This window comes from Oncorhynchus masou, chromosome 6 (genome assembly GCF_036934945.1).
Source record: "Oncorhynchus masou masou isolate Uvic2021 chromosome 6, UVic_Omas_1.1, whole genome shotgun sequence".
NCBI lineage: Eukaryota > Metazoa > Chordata > Actinopteri > Salmoniformes > Salmonidae > Oncorhynchus > Oncorhynchus masou.
This window is the reverse complement of record NC_088217.1, coordinates 55,347,593-55,370,558: the sequence shown is the minus strand read 5'-3', so window position 1 is coordinate 55,370,558 and position 22,966 is coordinate 55,347,593. Positions and strand designations below refer to the sequence as shown.

Sequence of the window (22,966 nt, the reverse complement as noted above, 5' to 3'; positions counted from 1 at the left end):
CTACTCTGGACGGCTCTGACTTAGAATACGTGGACAACTACAAATACTTTGGTGTCTGGTTAGACTGTAAACTCTCCTTCCAGACCCATATCAAACATCTCCAATCCAAAGTTAAATCTAGAATTGGCTTCCTATTTCGCAACAAAGCATCCTTCACTCATGCTGCCAAACATACCCTTGTAAAACTGACCATCCTACCAATCCTCGACGTCGGCGATGTCATTTACAAAATAGCCTCCAATATCCTACTCAACAAATTGGATGCAGTCTATCACAGTGCAATCCGTTTTATCACCAAAGCCCCATATGCTACCCACCATTGCGACCTGTACGCTCTCGTTGGCTGGCCCTCGCTTCATACTCGTTGCCAAACCCACTGGCTCCATGTCATCTACAAGACCCTGCTAGGTAAAGTCCCCCCTTATCTCAGCTTGCTGGTCACCATAGCATCTCCCACCTGTAGCACATGCTCCAGCAGGTATATCTCTCTAGTCACCCCCAAAACCAAATCTTTCTTTGGCCGCCAACTTGATACAACTGTGGGAAGCATTGGAGTCAACATGGGCCAGCATTCCTTCGGAACTTCGACACCTTGTAGAGTTCACTTTGTAGAGCACATCGACACCCAGAGTAACAGTTTCTTTACGACAGAAGGCAACTTTCATTTGTGGCTTCACACATCAGCACATTTTCTCACTAGACAGCTGTCCACCCAGTTAGCTCCAAAACTGGCTGAGTCTGACATGGAAATAGACTGACTAAAGCAGATCTTGTCAGTCTTGTCTATTGCACCTCTAACACCCCCCCCCCCTGCTACGTAAATATAACTTCCTGCCTGCCTGTTGTCATTCTGAGAAACCTCTCTCTCTGTCCTGGGGCGTGTTATGACATTTTGACCAGGCTGCTATTTTTCTCCTTTCTGTCACAAAAATCAATCTCTTTTCGCCTTTTTCCTTCCCCCTTTCTCCCTCGACTCTGGAGTGGAAATGTGTTGTAGGTTGGAACATGGAGCAAGGCAGAGCTTTGTGTTGGTGACCTACAGTATCTCAGAGCTTTGTGTTAGTGGCACACAGTGTTTTTGACCTGACTAGTCTCTGTGTTCCAGGCTGTTGTGGTTGAAACACAGTGGGGCTCATACTTGCGAACATTAGAAAAAGTTTCAGTTTAACCTGGACCTCCGTCTCATAATGCGCATCAGCCAATTACAATCGTTGACGTAGTTGCAGGTGATCAAACGCTATATGTTAGGTGTTCCAATCAGACAACTGGCTGTGATTATATCCGGTTCAAATTCCATAACAGCCAATTAAAATGGCGTAATAGTTTTTGATCCAACATTTGTTCATGAAAGCATGCTTTCAGAAGTCCAAAGGCAAGTTCTGATAATCAAAGCAACTAGATCACATGCGTATGACTGACTGGTATTATAGCTCACAGAGTAGAGCACCTACCTCCTCATAATTGTAGCAAGGGTTGGAATTTTTCCCCCTTTGAAATGTAGAATAACATGTATTGTTTTAGTGTGCCGAGAAGGAAGTGCAGCCAACCATTTGAATATGAAGATTAAGAATTAATTTAATAAGGCGCTACATCTTTCTTCAGCCTTACAGCCATGGCCTAATAGTCATATTGCATAGGCTATACTACACGGATGTGTACGCCTAAATGTAGTCCTACAACTTTTTACATGCATTTTTATAATCATTTACTTTGTCACATAGATCTGTTTTCCAATTCCAATCACATCTTGGACCAGGTTAGCGTCTTCCGTACAGTCCTGCCAAATGCGGATGGATCTGAACAGCTGTGTTTGAGATTATTACCACGTCTGTCTGCTGGCTTTCTCGCTTAACATATTCTCTACACTCTAAATATTAATATTGAATATTCATGCACTTCATAAACGTCTACAGTCAATGCATCCATCTATCCCTCTATAGTGTAAAGAAGTACAGTAAGTGTACAGCAGCCAAGGACACACACCCTTTTTGAAGGTGAGTGGGAACTACAGTAGCTACATTATGTCTAGTCTCCAGGATTTAATACCTCATGATGTGCTGCTGTCCAATCTGCCCCAGATCAGTGACAAACCATCAGATATAGGATGTGCCCGAAATGGCACCCTATTCCCTATATAGTGCACTACTTTACAGTATAAAGTAGTGCACTGTAAAATGAATAGGAACTCAACCATCAGATGCAGATAGAGAGTGTCTGGTTTCATATGGCACCATGCATACAACTTTATGCTCATTTAAAGTGGAGACTCAGGGATTTATATCTAAATATATTGAGTACAGTAAAGTGGAGATGTTACTGTGTGATGGTACCAACCCAGAAGTCTCTCTCTCTCTCTCACCGTACCTCCATCCACTCTCTCTTTATCTCCCTCCTTTCATCTCTTAGATGTAAAGTAACTAAAATAGATGTGTTTCTCAGTTTCAGGACCCTGAGGGTTCTAAGTACTGTAGTAACAGTAATAACAGATTACAGAAGCAGCACTTCCCATTTGTCTCTGTCAAACCGTACGACTAGCTTTGTTATTTCCTTTTTTTTTACCCAATTTTCTATTTGTTTTGTCATTTTTACAGGTACAATATCCATTTCAATAAATATATTCAGTTCGTATAAAAAGTACCCATGTGCTACACTGTGTTACGTTCTCAAGAGAAGCGGTCATTCAACAAAAACACAGGAAGTGCAGCATGATCTAATCATGTAATGGGGTTTTCCTCTCACTAATTTGATCTACAGTATTTGACCTTGCCATAACTCACCCTGTCTGACCCCTGATCTCTAACCGTACATCACAACTTGCTTAGGCTAGTCACCTGGGACTTTACCCTAAATGACCCAACCATTCATCAACCAGTTAATGGTTGACCAATTAAGACTATTTAATTTTACTTACAGTTCCTTCAGAAAGTAGTCCGACCCCTTGACTTTTTCCACATTTTGTTACGTAATAGCCTTATTCTAAAATTGATTAAATATAATTGTAATTCTACACACAATACCCCTAATGATAAACCGAAAACAGGTTGTAATACATTTTAACAAATATATATAAAATAAAATAAATACCTTATTTACATAAGTATTCAGACCCTTTGCTATGAGGCTCGAAATTGAGCTCCGTTGCATCCTGTTTCCATTGATCATGTTTCTACAACTTAATTGGACTCAACCTGTGCTAAATTAAATTGATTGGACATGATTTGTAAAAGGCATATACCTGTCTATATAAGGTCCCACAGTTGACACAGCATGTTGGAGAAAAAACCAGGCCATGAGGTTGAAGGACAGGATTGTGTCGAGGCACAGATCTGGAGAAGGGTACCAACACATTTCTGCAGCATTGAAGGTCCCCAAGAACACAGTGGCCTGCATCATTCTTAAATGGCAGAAGTTTGGAACCACCAAGACACTTCGGAGAGCTGGCCGCCCGGCCAAGCTGAGCAATCGGGGGAGAAGAGCCTTGGTCATGGAGGTAACCAAGAACCCGAAGGTCACTCTAACAGAGATCTAGGCTTCCTCTGTGGAGATGTGAGAACCTTTCAAAAGGACAACCATCTCTGCAGCACTCCACTAATCAGGCCTTTACGGTAGAGTGGTCAGACTGAAGCCACTCCTCAGTAAAAGGCACATGACATCCTGCTTGGAGTTTGCCAAAAGACACCTAAAGACTCTCAGACCATGAGAAACAAGATTCTCTGGTCTGATGAAACCAAAATTGAACTCTTTGGCCTGAATGCCAAGCGTCACGTCTGGAGGAAACCTGGCACCATCCCTACAGTGAAGCATGGGGGTGCCAGCATCATGCTGTGGGGATGTTTTTCAGCGACAGGGACTGGGAGACTAGTCAGGATCAAGGCAAGGTTGAATGGAACAAAGTACAGAGAGACCCTTGATAAAGAGCACTCTGGAGCACTCAGGGCCTCACACTGATGCAAAGGTTCACCTTCCAACAGGACACTGACCCTAAGCACACAACCAAGACAACGCAGGAGGGGCTTCGAGACAAGTCTCTGAATGTCCTTGAGTGGCCACGCCAGAGCCCAGACTTGAACCCGATCGAACATCTCTGAAAAGACCTGAACATAGCTGTGCAGCAGTGTTCCCCTAGCCAAGAGTGTGCAAAGCTGTCATCAAGGCAAAGAGTGGCTACTTTGAAGAATCTCAAATTTCAAATATATTTTCATCTGTTTAACACTTTGTTGGTTACTACATGATTCCATATGTGTTATTTCATAGTGTTGATGTCTTCACTATTATTATACAAATGTAGAAAATAATACAAAAAAGAAAAACCCTTGAATGAGTAGGTGTGTCCAAACTTTTCACTGGTACTGTATGTGATGTAAAAAATAATACTAAGCAGGCTATCCAACCTTTACTCAAAAAAGCTGTCTTCTGCAAAAATACATTATTGTATATAAATATTATAGGATGTTCTAAATTCAACATTCTATATTCCATCCCACATGTACCACCATTATGATAACCAGACATGTTCAACAGGCCCGGTAGTTTACTCCCTTTGGTAGTCTCTGACAGTATATATCAGCACTGAATGGTTATGATTACTGTGTGTGTGTGTGTGTGTGTGTGTGTGTGTGTGTGTGTGTGTGTGTGTGTGTGTGTGTGTGTGTGTGTGTGTGTGTGTGTGTGTGTGTGTGTGTGTGTGTGTGTGTGTGTGTGTGTGTGTGTGTGTGTGTGTGTGTGTGTGGTGGTGGCAGGGGAGAGAATGTACTGTTACAATATAGATTAGAACCCTGCCAGTAATACATCCTGAATGTATTTTATTCACTGCCATTTCATTCACAGCCTGAGCAAAAGCCATTAAGATAGATTTGTAATGCCTTGAAATATTAAACGGTTGGATGTGGACGTACTTGAGAAGTGTGACAGATTGATGTATGATGTCTGTATAGTTTTGGAGGGCCAGGTTGATGCAATGTGTCATTTGGTGTCACAGACATGGAGAAATGGTGGTTATATCTGTGGGGCAACTGGATTTAGGGTCATGAAATATTGTGTGGATGAAGGGCGGGTGGTTGGCGGGCGGGTTAAATAAAGAGAAAACAATGCATTAAAAATCTATAAATGTATAATTATTGTGCAATTGATCTATATGGTACATTTAGGTTTTTGTTTCAAAATGTATACCTGCAAATATTGTGTAAGCCTAAACTTCAGGGCCTCCTAACTGTACGCTTGGCAAATACATGCCAATCTGCAGGCTTTTGGGAACTTGGGCAGCAAAAGTCCTTGATGATCCAGTGAGGCAAAAAGGACAATGTCAGAGTTGAATTCAATAAGAGAAAAGGCTATGAAATGGACAGTTGAAAATAAAGTGAAGGGAGGAACAGAACAGTAATGTTTGGGAAAGATTTTGTGAAATGGTAAAAGAGGATGATAGCATTGTCGACTATGGTATGTGTGACGCTATACAAATTAGAGAGTCACAAGACTGGGACTTCAAATATGGCACATCAAGAAAACTCCAGTCTGTTCAGATGGGTCAAATCGAATAATGACCTAACTGAAATCTGGACACTGACTGTAGGTCTATAACCTTTTCACATAGCCTAATATTATATGAACTATTATTAATTAAGCATTTCTTGCAGTAGAACGATAAACCCCTTGTACATTTCTGCTCGGGAACAGTAGTGGAGAATACTACTTGCCAATGTTCAATCATTAATTTACAAACTTGATGAACTCAGAGCGAGGATCTCCAGAGGAACATCAGATCCGGCAACATACTCTGTTTTTCTGAGACTTGGCTTTCTTCCATCACCCAGATGGATTATAAACAACCGGAAGGATTTAACAGTTTTTTGAGCGGATAGGAAGCGGGCTCCTATCTTGCGAGTTTCTGCTCCGCCGACCTGGAATACTTGGTCATAAATCGTCTTCCTTTTTAACTTTCGAAAGTTAACCGGGATTATCGCCATGGTTGTGTACATCCCGCACCAAGCCGACAACAAAAAGGCTCTCAAAGAGAGAGGACCCTGAACAAACTGGAGACTGGATTCCCGGAGGCAGCGTTCATTGTTGCGGGGGGTTTAAACAAAAGTAATTTGAGATCCATGCTCCCAACACATTGACTGTCTAATGCTCGGAAATTCTACTCTTGACCACTGCTACACGCCTTTTAAACACGGGTTTAAGGCCCTCTCCCGTCCTCCTTTCGGAAAATCCGACCATGACTCCATCTTGATTCTCCCTGCCTACAAACAAAGACTCAAGAGGGAAGCTCCGGTGATCAGGTCTGTACAGCGTTGGTCCGACCAATCAGAATTCAAGATTGGAATATACATTCCAAGATTGGAATATGTTCCGGGTTGCCTCTGGAGATAATGTCAATGAATATGTTGACTCACAATCGCCATTGCACTGTACACTGCCCTTACCCACCTGGACAAAAGGAATGCATACAGTATGTGAGAATGCTGGACATCGACTACAGCTCAGCCTTCAGTACCATAGTGCCCTATAAGCTCATAACAAAGCTCACAGCCCTGGGTCTGAACTCCTCCCTATGTAACTGGGTCCTAGACTTCCTGACGGGCCGCCCCCAGGTGGTGAAGGTAGGCAACATAAAAGGAGCATAAAAGGAGCATCCATTACAAAATACAAATCCAAACATAAAAACATGGTAGTGAAAAATGGGTTGACAAAATATGAGAAGTGGATGCTATCCATTCCTTATCTATTTTATTTTCATTACCATTTCAGAACATTATCTCCTCGACACTGATCCTTAACATGGGGGCCCCACAAGGGTGCATCCTCAGTCCCCTACCCACGACTGCATGGCCTCACACAGTTCCAACTCCATCATCAAGTTCATTGATGACATGATAATATTAGACCTGATCACCAACAACAATGAGACAGCCCACAGGGAGGATGTAGACACTCTGACGGCGTGGTGCCAAGTAAACAACCTCTCCCTCACTGTTAGCAAAATAAAGGAGCTGATTGTGGACTTCAGGAGGAACCAGGCTGAACACGACCCCATCCTCATCAACGGGGCCCCGTGGAGAAGTCAATATCTTCAAATTCCTTGGCGTACACATCTCAGAGAAGCTGAAATGGTCTAATTACATGGACATCATAGTGAAGAAGGCACGACAGCGACTCTTTAACCTCAGTATGCTAAAGAACTTCCCTCACAGTGTTCTACTGGAGCACCATCGAGAGCAGACTGTCGAGCTATATCAAAGCCTGGTACAGCAGGCTGTGATGTACCGCGTACCTCAAGGCTCTTCAGAGATCTATACGTGCACCCGAAAGCACCATTTGGGTGCCCTACAGGACACCTACAACACCAGGTATCACAAGAAGGCCAAGAAGATCATCAGGGACCCCAGCCACCCTAGCCATGCCCTGTTCTCGCCGCTTCAATCACTCAGATGAGGCAGTGCAGGAATATCATGGCAAAAACTGAAAGACTGGCCAATAGTTTCTACCCTCAGACCATCAGGCAGCTAAATAGCCACCACTAATCAGCTACCTGCTCCCCCCACTATTCCCTCCCATGGACATGTCCACCAGAGCTGTCCACCAGAGCTGTTGCCAGAGAATTTAATGTTCATTTCTCTACAATAAGCTTCCTCCAATGTATTTTTAGAGAATTTGGCAGTACGTCCAACTAGCCTCACAAGAGTGCACAACAACAACAACATTTCATCACGGCAACTGGTCTGATACATTCACCTTGTTTGATAAAATTGATTTTTATATTCAAATGTAGGAGCTGGGTTCTACAGTTTGAGCCCCTACTGTGTCTGTCACCACACCCACCCCACCATCTAGTCGTGTGAAAGTTATTGTATAAGCTAATGATCCATCATGTACGACATTCCCTGGAATGTGTAAACTTACAAAAAATATATGGTAATACAAAATGAATGTTCCCTATAGTTATGTACTTGAAAATGTATCAATTGACCAATTTGCCAGATTTGGGCAGACTTCATACAAAATACTGTGCAGTATTGCAAATCTTCCCTGAATCCATCTGAAACCTTACACACACACACACACTACAAAATATAAATTGCTCCCAAATTGCAATATTATATTATGGCCTTTCTCTTGCATTTCAAAGATGATGGAACAAATAAATAAATAGAAAATGCATGTTTTTTTCTTTGATTTATCTTTTACTTGATCTAATGTGTTATATTCACCTACATTATTTTCACATTTCCACAAACGTCAACGTGTTTCCTTTCAAATGGTATCAAGAATGTGCATATCCTTGCTTCAGGTACTGAGCAACAGACAGTTATCTAGGGGTATGTCATTTAAGGAGGAATTTGAAAAAAAGGGTCCAATCCTTAAGAGGTTGCATAGTTTGAAGCATTCATCGATTTATAATATCATTCTGTTGAGCAACAGTTAATTTAGTTTTCTATGGCAGTAATGACAGAAGAGAAGCTGAATGTACAGTGCCTTGCGAAAGTATTCGGCCCCCTTGAACTTTGCGACCTTTTGCCACATTTCAGGCTTCAAACATGAAGATATAAAACTGTATTTTTTGTGATGAATCAACAACATGAAGAGGAACAACATTTATTGGATATTTCAAACTTTTTTAACAAATCAAAAACTGAAAAATTGGGCGTGCAAAATTATTCAGCCCCCTTAAGTTAATACTTTGTAGCGCCACCTTTTGCTGCGATTACAGCTGTAAGTCGCTTGGGGTATGTCTCTATCAGTTTTGCACATCGAGAGACTGAAATTTTTTCCCATTCCTCCTTGCAAAACAGCTCGAGCTCAGTGAGGTTGGATGGAGAGCATTTGTGAACAGCAGTGTTCAGTTCTTTCCACAGATTCTCGATTGGATTCAGGTCTGGACTTTGACTTGGCCATTCTAACACCTGGATAAGTTTATTTTTGAACCATTCCATTGTAGATCTTGCTTTATGTTTTGGATCATTGTCTTGTTGGAAGACAAATCTCAGTCTCAGGTCTTTTGCAGACTCCATCAGGTTTTCTTCCAGAATGGTCCTGTATTTAGCTCCATCCATCTTCCCATCAATTTTAACCATCTTCCCTGTCCCTGCTGAAGAAAAGCAGGCCCAAACCATGATGCTGCCACCACCATGTTTGACAGTGGGTATGGTGTGTTCAGGGTGATGAGCTGTGTTGCTTTTACGCCAAACATAACGTTTTGCATTGTTGCCAAAAAAATTTTGGTTTCATCTGACCAGAGCACCTTCTTCCACATGTTTTGTGTCTCCCAGGTGGCTTGTGGCAAACTTTAAATGGACACTTTTTATGGATATCTTTAAGAAATGGCTTTCTTCTTGCCACTCTTCCATAAAGGCCAGGTTTGTGCAATATACGACTGATTGTTGTCCTATGGACAGAGTCTCCCACCTCAGCTGTAGATCTCTGCAGTTCATCCAGAGTGATCATGGCCTCTTGGCTGCATCTCTGATCAGTCTTCTCCTTGTATGAGCTGAAAGTTTAGAGGGACGGCCAGGTCTTGGTAGATTTGCAGTGGTCTGATACTCCTTCCATTTCAATATTATTGCTTGCACAGTGCTCCTTGGGATGTTTAAAGCTTGGGAAATCTTTTTGTATCCAAATCCGGCTTTAAACTTCTTCACAACAGTATCTCGGACCTGCCTGGTGTGTTCCTTGTTCTTCATGATGCTCTCTGCGCTTTTAACGGACCTCTGAGACTATCACAGTGCAGGTGCATTTATACGGAGACTTGATTACACACAGGTGGATTGTATTTATCATCATTAGTCATTTAGGTCAACATTGGATCATTCAGAGATCCTCACTGAACTTCTGGAGAGAGTGTGCTGCACTGAAAGTAAAGGGGCTGAATAATTTTGCACGCCCAATTTTTCAGTTTTTGATTTGTTAAAAAAGTTTGAAATATCCAATAAATGTTGTTCCACTTCATGATTGTGTCCCACTTGTTGTTGATTCTTCACAAAAAAATACAGTTTTATATTTTTTATGTTTGAAGCCTGAAATGTGGCAAAAGGTCGCAAAGTTCAAGGGGGCCGAATACTTTCGCAAGGCACTGTACCTAATTATAGAAATCAAAACACCTGAATTAGGCTTTAAAAAATGTATCCTGCACCCCCTGTCAGAAACTCGTTCTGACATCTCTGACTGCAGCCTACAGAGCATTTTCAATCAACTCATTTGTGGGTTAAGGTCGGGTGCGGGCCTCAGACATTCATTTTATCACATATAGTCTGGTGGTTGCGGATGGGTTATTAGCAATTGCGGGGCGGGTGAACAAACAGCTGACCCGCGCATCACTAACACACACACACACACATACACACACACACGCGCGCACACACACGCACACACACGTTTTCCCGTATCCTCATCTTTCTGGAACACTCTCTGAAAGCCAATGGAATCAAACCGCTCAAACGAGATGAGTCACCTCAGCAGTACAATACAATGGGACAAGGAAAGGTGCCACTGCATCTGAATCAAATTACAGCGTTTAGCTGAATGATCGAGCCAAAATTGCACACCCTCAAGCATAATGAGACCCAATTGCACCCCCTCTACCTCTCCATAACTCTCTTTGTTAAACATAGGTGTTAAGAAGCACTCAGCCAAATGGATTAAGTCTGGATTTAGTCAGTGGACTCACTCCATTTGGCTGAGTGCTTCTTAACACCTACATTTAACAAAAGAGAGTTATGGAGAGGTAGAGGGGCTGCCCACCCACACTTGAAAGAGTGTGTTTTTAAGTGTGACCCCCACTGGGCACAGACATCAATTCAACATATATTCCACGTTGGTTTAACATAAATTCAATGAAAGGCTGTAGAAACGACATTGTTTCAACCAGTGTGTGCCCAGTGGGGTGCAATTTGGTCTTATTCTGCTTGATGTTGCGCAATTTTGACTCAATCATTCAGTTAAATGCTGTAATTTGATTTAGTCTGTGGACTCACTCCATAGTGAGGTAAGTTCACATTGAATTTAGCCGGCTTATCTCCATCACTGCTGACACTCACGATGTACCAGTAGGTCGGTAGGAAATAAAGACAGCAGGCTTTACATTCACGCTCAGCACAGCAGCTGGTTTTCAGCTCATGTTCAAGTTTTATTAGCCGTGTGTACAACAATTTGCATGGTATACGTCATTCAACAAAACGCTTACTTGTAGATTCCTTTGTCGGCAATGCAAGAACACCAAGAAATAATACAAAATAAGAATACAAAACAAAGTAAATAGCAGTAGAATAGAATAAACATTTAAGCATAAGTATAATACAGGAAGGCACAATTTAGGGTCCAATATTTACACGTGTATTGGGGAGGGGGGGGGGCAAGTGTATTAATTGAGCAGTAAATAGGAGTCTGGCAGCAGCAGTTGTGATGTGTGTGTGTGTAGCATGAATGTATATGTATGTTTGTGTATGTCTGTGTGGGTATGTGCATGAATGAGTGCATATGTGTTAAGGTGTGGACAATCAAAGCAGGTGGTCAGTCCAGTACAAGTGTTCAGCAGTCTGATGGCTTGTAGATACCAAAAGGCTCAGAGAACGTTTCTATCAGAACTCATGCTCTGATACCATCTGCACAACAGTAAGGGAGAGAACAGCTTGTGGCGAGGGTGTGTGGGGTCCTTGATACAGCCTTCCTCAGGCACTGTTTCGAGTAGATGTCCTGGATGGGTGGGAGCACATGATGTACTGGGCCATCTTTACCACAAGCTGGAGGGCCTTGCGGTCGAGGACTGAGCAATTCCCGTACCAGGTTCTGATGCAGCTGATCAGAATGCTCTCGATGGTGCAGTGGTAGTATTTGTTTTTTGCAGACAAATGAGTCGTAACCCCGTCCTTGTGGGTATTACTGCACTATGTGAGTATTACTGCACTTGCTACAATCAACGGAAAAGTACAATCCCACTCGCTCGACTGCCAAAACCAAACAAACACGTGAAGGAGATGCAGTTTGACATATGAATGTATATGGTTTCTTCTTTGTGGATGTACAGTTGAAGTCGGAAGTTTACATACACTGAGGTTGGATTCATTGAAACTCATTTTTCCACCACTCCACAAATTTCTTGTTAACAAACTAGTTTTGGCAAGTCGGTTAGGACATGCATGACAAGACATTTTTCCAACAATTGTTTACAGACAGATTATTTCACTTAATTCACTGCATCACAATTCCAGTGGGTCAAGTTGAATGTGCCTTTAAACAGCTTAGAAAATTCCAGAAAACAATGTCATGGCTTTAGAAGCTTCTGCTAGGCTTATTGACATCATTTGAGTCAATTGGAGGTGTACCTGTGGATGTATTTCAAGGCCTACCTTCAAACTCAGTGCCTCTTTGCTTGATATCATGGGAAAATCAAGAGAAATCAGCCAAGACCTCAGAAAAATAATTGTAGACCTCCACAAGTTTGGCTGATCCTTGGGAGCAATTTCCAAATGCCTGAAGGTACCACGTTCATCTGTACAAACAATAATACGCAAAGTATAAACACCATGGGACCATGCAGCCGTCATACCGCGCAGGAAGGAGATGTGTTCTGTCTCCTGGAGATGAAGGTACCTTGGTGCAAAAAGTGCAAATCAATCCCAGAACAACAGTGAAGGACCTTGTGAAGATGCTGGAGGAAACAGGTACAAAAGTATCTATATCCACAGTAAAACGAGTCCTATATCGACATAACCTGAAAGGCTGCTCAGCAAGGAAGAAGCCACTGCTCCAAAACTGCCACAAAAAAGCCAGTCTACGGTTTGCAACTGCACATGGGGACAAAGATTGTACTTCTTGGAGAAATGTGCTCTGGTCTGACGAAACAAAAATCAAACTGTTTGGCCGTAATGACCATTGTTATGTTGGGGGGAAAAGGGGGAGGCCTGCAAGCCGAAGAACACCATCCAAACCGTGAAGCACGGGGGTGGCAGCATCACGTTGTGGGGGTGCTTTGCTGCAGGAGGGATTGGTGCACTTCACAAAATAGATGGCATCATGAGGGAGGACAATTATGGGGATATATTGAAGCAACATCTCAAGACATCAGTCAGGAAGTTAAAGCTTGGTCTTCCAAATGGACAATGACCCCAAGCATACTTCCAAAGTTGTGGCAAAATGGCTTAAGGACAACAAAGTCAAGGTATTGGAATGCCCATCACAAAGTCTTGACCTCAATCACATAGAAAACCTGTGGGCAGAACTGAAAAGTATGTGTGAGCAAGGAGACCTACAAACCTGACTCAGTTACACAAGCTCTGTCAGGAGGAATGGAGGTGGAAGGCTATCCGAAATGTTTGACCCAAGCTAAACAATTTAAATGCAATGCTACCAAATACTAATTGAGTTTATGTCAACTTGTGATGAAAGAAATAAAAAAATGTGATGAAAGAAATAAAAGATAATAATTATCTCTAATATTATTCTGACATTTCACATTCTTAAAATAAAGTGGTGATCCTAACTGACCTAAGAATTCTTTACTAGAACTAATGTCAGGAATTGTGAAAAACTGAGTATAAATGTATTTGGCTAAGGTGTATGTAAACTTCTGACTTCAACTGTACATAGTAGCTCCCCAGCGCCAACACTTGGTTTGGAATGTAAATACATTCTAGCATGGCTAGTAGCTAACGTTAGCCAGCTGGAACCAGCTAGGCAGCACCAGTTCTCCATATGACGTTGAGAAATAGTGCACTGTAGGTAGTTCCGAAGACATCCGGAAATAAGTTCATATGTAAAATATAAAATATAACTATGTTGTAGTCACCACATTGTGACTACAACTAAGTTACTAAGTCTTTCACCAAACTGTGTTGTTACTTTAATGAGCAAAAACTTTCTCATCCGACCCTTTAAAATAGGAAATCTGAGGAAAACGCTTCCGAAATTCTGTTTTGGGTTGCCTCTGAGAATAGTATTTGCTTATACACTGACTCGATGACCGAGTTCATCGGGAAGTGCATAGGAGATTTTGTTCCCACTGTGAATATTGGAACTTATCCAAACCTAAAACTGTGGACAGGTGGTAGCATTCGCACAAAACTGAAGGCGCAAAGCACCGTATTTAACCACAACACAAGCAATACCCCATAATGACAAAGCAAAAACTGTTTTTTTTTTTTCAAATGTATAGAAATGAACAACATGAAGGAGCTGATCGTGAACTTCAGGAGGCAGCGGAGAGAGCATGCTCCCATCAACAGGGCAGCAGTGGAGAAGGTGAAAAGCGTTAAGTTCCTCGGCGTGCAAATCACTGACAACCTGAAATGGTCCATTCACACAGACAGTGTGGTGAAGAAGGCACGACAGCACCTCTTCAATCTCAGGGGGCAGAAGAAAAAATTCCACAAACGTCTACAGATGCTTCATTGAGAGCATCCTGTCAGGAATGTATCACAACCTAGTACGACAATTGCACCGACCGCAACCGCAGGGGTCTCCAGAGGGTGGTGGTGGGGTCAGCCTAATGCATCACCGGGGGCACACTGCCTGCCCTCCAGGACATCTACAGCACCTGGTGTCACAGGAAGGCCAAGCAGATAATCAAGGACCTCAGCCACCGGGGCCACGGTGCAGGTGCATTAAAGCTGGGACCGAGAGACAGAAAAACAGCTTCTATCTCAAGGCCATCAGACTGTTAATTGTCACCACTCGCCGGCCCCCGCCCTGTACACTGCCCTGAAACATAGTCACTGTTACTAGCCGGCTATCACACAGTACTCTACCCTGCAACTTAGAGACTGCTGCCCTATGTACTGTACATAGTTATTGAACACTAATCACTTTAATAATGTTAACGTACTGGTTTGTCCACTTCATATACATATACTGTATTCTAGTCATCATATACAGTGCCTTGCGAAAGTATCCAAAACAGATCCAAAACATAAAGCAAAATCTACAATGGAATGGTTCAAAAATAAACATATCCAGGTGTTAGAATGGCCAAGTCAAAGTCCAGACCTGAATCCAATCGAGAATCTGTGGAAAGAACGGAAAACTGCTGTTCACAAATGCTCTCCATCCAACCTCACTGAGCTCGAGCTGTTTTGCAAGGAGGAATGGGAAAAAATTTCAGTCTCTCGATGTGCAAAACTGATAGAGACATACCCCAAGCGACTTACAGCTGTAATCGCAGCAAAAGGTGGCGCTACAAATTAAGGGGGCTGAATAATTTTGCACGCCCAATTTTTCCGTTTTTGATTTGTTAAAAACGTTTGAAATATCCAATAAATGCCGTTCCACTTCATGATTGTGTCCCACTTGTTGTTGATTCTTCACAAAAAAATACAGTTTTATATCTTTATGTTTGAAGCCAGAAATGTGGCAAAAGGTCGCAAAGTTCAAGGGGGCCGAATACTTTCGCAAGGCACTGTATAAGTACTGCTGTACACACACTTTATATACATATTTATATTCCAGACTGATTTCTCGTTCTCATATCTCTTAATTTCTTAATTTTTATTTTATGGATTTGTGTGTTTTGTTTTGTATTGTTAGATATCACTGCACTGTTGGCGCTAGAAACATAAGCATTTTGTTGCACCTGCAATAATATCTGCAAAATATGTGTACTGTGCACAACCAATAAAGTGTCATTTGATTTTGACACACACACACTGCAAAGTGGACTTAAGCGGACCCTCGAATCACTTAAAGACCCACAGACTCACATTCAAACATACCGTGCACTGCGGGTGCATCAAAGTGCACGTTTTCCTGCAACCTGTACTCTACACTGGAGCATCATTCACCACCAACAACAACTAAATAATTAGCCAATACATGGTGACACAGTGCAGCCAGCCGATCTATTAAAAGTGATTCATCCAGCTAGGTTCTGGAGAGCGGCTGGATGGAAAGTGGCACTGTAAGCACAGTGATAATTACATAACAAACAAAGAGCACATGTCTGTTTAAATGACACATTTTTTTCAATCCAAGTGTAACTTTCCTCAATGAAAGAATTGATCCCTAATTTAAAAAAAAGCTGATGTGAAAAAGATAACAGCACTTGCGATAGTGACATCTCAGCTGTAACTTCCTATCCTGTATTATTCAGCCACAGCCTACCTTAGTCGAATGCAGATAGCAACCCCTCCACTCTCAGTGAGTCTCCCGTATCCATTAGCCTACAAGTCTACACGGAGTATAGCAAACATTAGGAACACCTTCCTAATATTGAATTGACTGTGACGCTGCTACAGTGTGCTTGCTAATGATCTCAGTTGATTAATGGTTACCCGAACTATCTGCACTGACCCTATCTTGCACTGACGCTATTGCACAATCACAAGACTATACACTGAGTGTACAAAACATTAAGGACACCTTCCTAATACTGAGTTACACATACCCCATTCAAAGGTACTTAAATATTTGGTCTTGCTCATTCACCCTCTGAATGCCACACATCCATGTCTCAATTGTCTCAAGGCTTAAAAATCCTTATTTAGCGTGTCTCCCCCCCTTCATCTACACTGATTGAAGTGGATTTAACAAGTGACATCAATAAGGGATATTATCTTTCACCTGGATTCACCTGGCCAGTCATGGGAAGAGCAGGTGTTCTTAATGTTTTGTACACTCATTGTATATCTACGATCCATAGGCTATCTGTCCTCACCATAACGCGCGGCCAGTCGTCAGGACTCAACAGCAGTTGAAGACGACATGCTAAGTGGTGTGTTATCAAATGTAAAACTAACGGTATGTTCTTTTAAAAACATCACAGCGTACACGAAAACCCTTATTATATTCCTACACGTGAACGTCCAAAACTGACCAGGGACCACTGCGGGTAAGAATAGCACAGCTTTGGAACAATTTTGGAAGAACTTAGAACTGAAGATCAGAGACTACCGGTCCACTCGGGGTTAAGAACTTACCTGCATGAGACGGTGATCTCTACTTTAGTAGCGGGGATGTTCCCGGTGATCGGGTCGAACTCATACACCGAGGCCATGTCCCCCAGTTTGTCCATGACGTCCCCCTCCATGGGCGCAAGCCCAAGGGCGAGCGCGCGGGGCGACTCGGGAGCGATCCGTGACTCGCACAGCCTGGCCCCAGTCGAGCGCGTGTTGGGTGGTGATTGTGTCGTGTCCCCCCTCCCGGTGAGTCGCGAGGACAGGTCGGAGATCAGATCACACGCCAGCCCCCCGCGATGAGACCGGGAGAGCCAGCCAGAGAGAGAGAGAGAGAGAGAGAGAGAGAGAGAGAGAGAGAGAGAGAGAGAGAGAGAGAGAGAGAGCGAGAGAGAGAGAGAGAGAGAGAGAGAGGTGATTCAGGGAAACCGGACACCAACAGCCTTTCTCTGAAGAAGCGCACTTAGCAAACTGTCCAAAGATAGTGCAGTTTTGGCTGGAGAGACCATGAAAGTGACGTGCCGCTCTACCGCGCTAGCTACAGCTGTTGCCGCACCGCTGACAGGCAGCGCATCGTAGGGGAGTAGCCTGATGACCTGCTCTTTGCGCGTCAAGCAGAGCTCTACTCCAACCGCTGGCTGATGAGCTCAGACTGCGCGGACCAGAGACTGAAGACAGAGAACGCGGTTTCTACACTACACTACTGCTCTGTACTCCACCTCCCTCCTTCCTTCTCTATACAAGTTATTCCACGCGGGCGTTCACAGACCAGCCCATGCCCGCCTCTTAGCCAGATGCGTAGCCTACAGCTGGCCAACTCTGGGTTGGCTGCTGTCACAGTTCCAAGTGTAATAATGAGATGGACAGCCGTTTTGACACATGGGTGTGGGTGGGATAATATTGCTTCTCTCAGCAAAAAGAAACAAAATATGTTATTTTCTGTGAGAAATTAATTTTGCAGCACTGCTCGAATTTTAAAAAAAAATGTAGGCTACCAAAATTAGAATGCCATTATTTCCAACTCTACAGGAAACCTGAATCCGACATGGATGCATTTGGCCTATGCAGTTATCGACACGTCGGCTCTTTTAGATATCGATCCATTGATTCATTTAGTCAGTTGTTGCTGTTACATAACTATATGTGTGTGAGAGAAAGAAAAATAAAGAAAAAGCGAGAGAGAGAGAATGTACATCTGCTTTTATCGAGCGATCCGCTTTTATAGAGCGATCCACTTTTTTCCCCTCGTGAGTAGAAGCCACACAGGAAAGTGATGATTTTTCATCTGTAAAAGTTGCCCTCCACCTCAATGCTCCCAGGTCTTACTAAGGGTCTGGCTCCCAGAAATCAATTTACACCCCAACATGGGCTCACGCTTGTCTCTCTGCAACAGGAACTAGGCTGACAGTGACAACCCAACCTCTCTTTCAGATGCACACACAACCCTGCTCCTTCTCACACAAACACAAAGATAACGTCACTTAACCCCTCTCCTTTCACCCTCTCTCTCTCTCTCTCTTTCTCACGGCACAATACGGCACACACACACGCACACACATACGCACGCGCACGCATACACACCCTGGTAGAAGAGTCCTGCCTGTAAAGGCATGGTAGTTATGGTGGCTGGGGTTGGTGGGTGCAGGCTAAGGGTGGGTGGGTGGTGTTAGTGCAGATGTATCCAATAAGGGGGTTGGCATGACCTGTCAAAGATAGAGAAAGAGGAGGAGGAGTGAGGCCTTGCCATTTGTAATTGTGACAGCCTTAGTCACAATTGTCACTGGCCCTGTGATAACAATGGCACACAGTAAAATGGCCAGCTCCCACTGTGCCAGCCTCTAGTCAACCTTCTTTAATAATAATACATAAGTAAGACTAAGCTAACATATGGAATTGTTTTAAGGTAGTCGTATCACGGATCATTTAGCTATTTGATTTAGAATTTTAGGACCCCTTTAGGTCTCCATTTCTTAATAATTATTTTTACCTGATCAATTATTGAATTTAGTCTTTACTACTATAGCCCATATAAACGCATTGAATAACTCATTCATAAATAGCAAAAAAGAGAGTAAAAAAAATAAATCATACGGAATAAGGTTTTGAAGTGTCGTCCTGAGAGACCGGCCCACTTAACATCGCCAGCTGTCATCATAGGCAGCTCTATGGTGAGAAACATCTCGGTTCCCAAGGCAAAAACCCGGTGCTACCCAGGAGTTCGAGTACAGGACATCACAAGGCTGCTTCCGACTGTTCTACAACAGATGCCGGGAGCTGACACTGTCGTAGTCCATGTGGGGTGAAATGACATCAGGAAGGCTAGCTCGACACATCTGAAAATGGATTTTAAAGAACTGATTTTAGCATTAAAAGACTCCAAAAAACGGCCAATCATTCCAGGTCCAGTATCATCGTTGGTCAGTGGGTGTGAAAGATTCAGCAGACTACTGGCATTGCAAATCTGGCTAAACGATTACTGTAGCACAGCTGGAGTCACTTTTATAGATAACTTTAACACCTTCTGAAAACAGAAGATACTCTACAAGAATGGCGGTGTCCATCCAAATCATCTTGGCTCCTGGAACTCTGTCCACACATTTCAAGGATAGGTTGAAACAATGATTTATCACTGACCTAAGACCAGCTCAGTTAATCCCTACCATTGGGACAATGAGTCGTCATAATGCTGCATCAAATGCACATTATCCCAGGGGCGTTGGCAGACACAACGTAAGTAACTTCATTTATGTCCCTCTAATTGCCCTGAATACTTTTATTAATCCAACAGCTATTGGATGCAGTAATCATGAGCCTATAAACCAGAGTTATACTGTTAGCACTGAGGCGGTGTGCCCTAATAGGAAGACCACTTTGTGCAGCTCACCCTGCACTATCAAGTCTACTTCTGATAAGATTCCCAGTAAAGCATTAAAAACAATCAAGCAACCCAGAAAAGTGCTAAAAATAGCCCATATGAACACATGCAGCCTGAGAAACAAGGTTCATGAAGTCAATAACTTGCTTGTAACAGACATTCATATTCTGACTCTGAAACTCACTTAGATCATACCTTTGATGATACAGTGGTAGCAATACATGGTTATGACATCTACTGAAAATACATAAATGCCAACAGGGGCGGTGTTGTGGTCTATATAAAGAGCCACATTCCTGTAAAGCTTAGAGACAATCTAATGTTAAATACTGTTGAAGTAATATGGCTACAGGGTCACCTGCCTCACCTAAAGCCCATTCTTGTGGGAAGCTGCTATAGACAGTCAGTATCTGGATAATATGTGTGAAATGCTTGATAATGTATGTGATATTAAGAAATCATGTGACTACGCTAAATAAAAAATACAAATAAACTATACTATGAAACAAAGATAAATTATATAAAGAATGATAGTAAAAAGCTTTGGAGCACCTTAAATGAAATCTTGGGGAAAAATGCCAACTCGGCTCCATCATTCATTGAATCAGATGGCTCATTTATCACAAAGCCAACTACTTTAATTACTTTTTCATTGCCAAGATAAACAAACTTAGGGATGACATGCCAGCAACTACACATACAAGTATATCTGACCAAATTATGAAAGACAAGAATTGTACTTTTGAATTCCGTAAAGTCCGTGTGGAAGAGGTGAAAAAATTATTGTTGTCGATCAACAATGACATGCCACCGGGGTCTAACAATCTGGATGGAAAATTACTGAGGATAATAGCAGACGATGTTGACACTCCTATTTGCCTCATTTTCAATCTAAGCCTACTAGAAAGTATGAGCCTTCGGGCCTGGAGGGAAGCTAAAGTTATTCCGCTACCCAAGAATAGTAAAGCCCCCTTTACAGGCTCAAATAGCCAACCAATCAGCCTGTTACCAACCCTTAGTAAACTTCTGGAAAAAATGTTGTTTGACCAGATACAATGCAATTTCACAGTAAACAAATTGACAACAGAATTTCAGCACACATATAGAGAACGGCACTTAACAAGCACAGCACTTACACAAATTACTTATGATTGGCTGAGAGAAATATTGTGGGGGCTGTCTTGTTAGACTTCAGTGCAGCTTTTGATATTATCGATCATATTCTGCAGCTGGAAAAAATGATGTGTTATGGCTTTACACCCCCTGCTATAATGTGGATAAAGAGCTATGACTTGTCTAACATAACACAGAGGGTGTTCTTTAATGGAAGCCTCTCATGCATAATCCAGGTAGAAGCAGGAACTCCCCAGGGTAGCCGTTTAGTCCCCTTGCTTTTTTCAATTTTTACTAGCGACATGCCACTGGCTTTGAGTAAGGCCAGTGTGTCTATGTATGCGGATGACTCAACACTATACATGTCAGCTACTACAACGACTGAAATGACTGCAACACTTAACAAAGAGCTGCAGTTAGTTTCAGAATGGGTAGCAAGGAATAAGTTAGTCCTAAATATTTCCAAAACTAAAAGCATTGTATTTGGGACAAATCATTCACTGAAGCCTAAACCTCAACTACATCTCGAAATGAATGCTTGGAGTTACCCTGGATTGTAAACTGTCATGGTCAAAACATATATATTCAACAGTAGCTAAGATGGGGAGAAGTCTGTCCATAATAAAGCTTTGCTCTGCCTTCTTAACAACACTATCAACAAGGCAGGTCCTACAGGTCCTGGTTTTGTCGCACCTGGACTACTGTTCAGTAGTGTGGTCAGGTGCCACAAAAAAGGACTTGGGAAAATTGCAGTTGGCTCAGAACAGGGCAGCCCGGCTGGCCCTCGGCTGTATACTGAGAGCTGACATTAATAATATGCATGTCAATCTCTCATAGCTCAAAGTGGAAGAGCGATTGACATCATCATTAATTTTTCATAAGAGGCGTTGACAAGCTGAAGGTACCGAGCTGTCTGTTTAAAATACTAGCACACATCTTGGAAACACGTGTATACCCCACAAGACATGCCACCAGAGGTCTCTTCACAGTCCCCAAGTCCAGAACAGACTATGGGAGGCGCAAAGTACTACATAGAGCCATGACTACATGGGACTCTATTCCACATCAGGTAACTGATGCAAGCAGTAGAATCAGATTTAAAAAGCAGGTAAAAATACACCTTATGGAACAGCGGGAACTGTGAAGTAACACAAGCATAGGCACAAACACATGCATACACACACATGATAACATACGCATTTTACACACAAGTACACATGGATTTTGTGTTGCAGATATGTGGTAGTGGAGTATAAGCCTGATGGTACACACTTAGCGTGTTGTGAATTCTGTAATTAATGTATTGTTATGTTTTTATAACTGTATAACTGCCTTAATTGTGCCGGACCGCAGAAAGAGTAGCTGCTGCCTTGACAGCAGCTAATGGGGATCCATAATAAATATAAATACAAATATATCTAGGAGATATAAGGCGGCTCAGGAAATATTTGTTTGTTTGCACAAAACTACCTCTACACTTCCATTTGTTTGTATAGGTTACCTTCAGATGAGTCCTGTGACACTTGTCGTAGAGCAAAACAGAGAACACCATTGTGTTTGTGAGAGTCTCCCCTTTCCATGGTGGAGGTCATATTAGTTTGTAGCTCAAACGGTTCGGATGCTACAGACTGAAGTTGGCACATCAGCGTTACAGACTTCAGACAAGTCCTGTAACACTTGTGGGGGATCCTCGCTCAAAACGGAGAACACCATCATGTCCGTGAGAGTCTTCCCCTTTCCATAGAGTGGTATATTTATAGACCATACCGTTCGGACGCTACATACGTTTTTGTTAGAAGACCGATTTTTGGGATGTCTCATGGTCTGACAAACACAGCTGTAGCTCGGTCACCTTCCACCGCAGATGCAGGAAGCCAACAGGCGGATGCAGTGGATTGAGACGTAGACCGGGCAAACATTTATTTATTTATTTATTTTTCTTTCTTTCTTTTTATTGGATCTGAATGTCACCAAGACCTAAAGGCCTGATCATAGATTTTAGGAAGCAACCATCAGCTCCAAAGGCAATCCCCATCGGTGACCAGAGCATAAAACAGGCGGAGAAGTATAAGTACTTCGGTACAATAGTTGATAATAAGCTGAA

At 42.6% G+C, this 22,966-nt stretch overlaps 1 protein-coding gene across 3 annotated transcripts in view; it reads right to left on the bottom strand.

Annotated features, from left to right (window-relative positions):
- Positions 1–17,262, bottom strand: part of LOC135542311 (copine-5) — a 212,481-nt gene extending 195,219 nt beyond the window's left edge. For 2 of the 3 annotated variants that reach the window (XM_064969189.1, XM_064969192.1), the window contains exon 1: positions 16,899–17,087. In XM_064969189.1, coding sequence (XP_064825261.1) covers positions 16,899–17,008 — 110 coding nt within the window. In that variant the 5' untranslated portion in view covers positions 17,009–17,087. Of the gene's footprint in view, positions 1–16,898 lie in introns of all 3 variants that reach the window. The other variant, XM_064969190.1, reaches the window with a different exon arrangement.
- Positions 17,263–22,966: the final 5,704 nt, after the last annotated feature.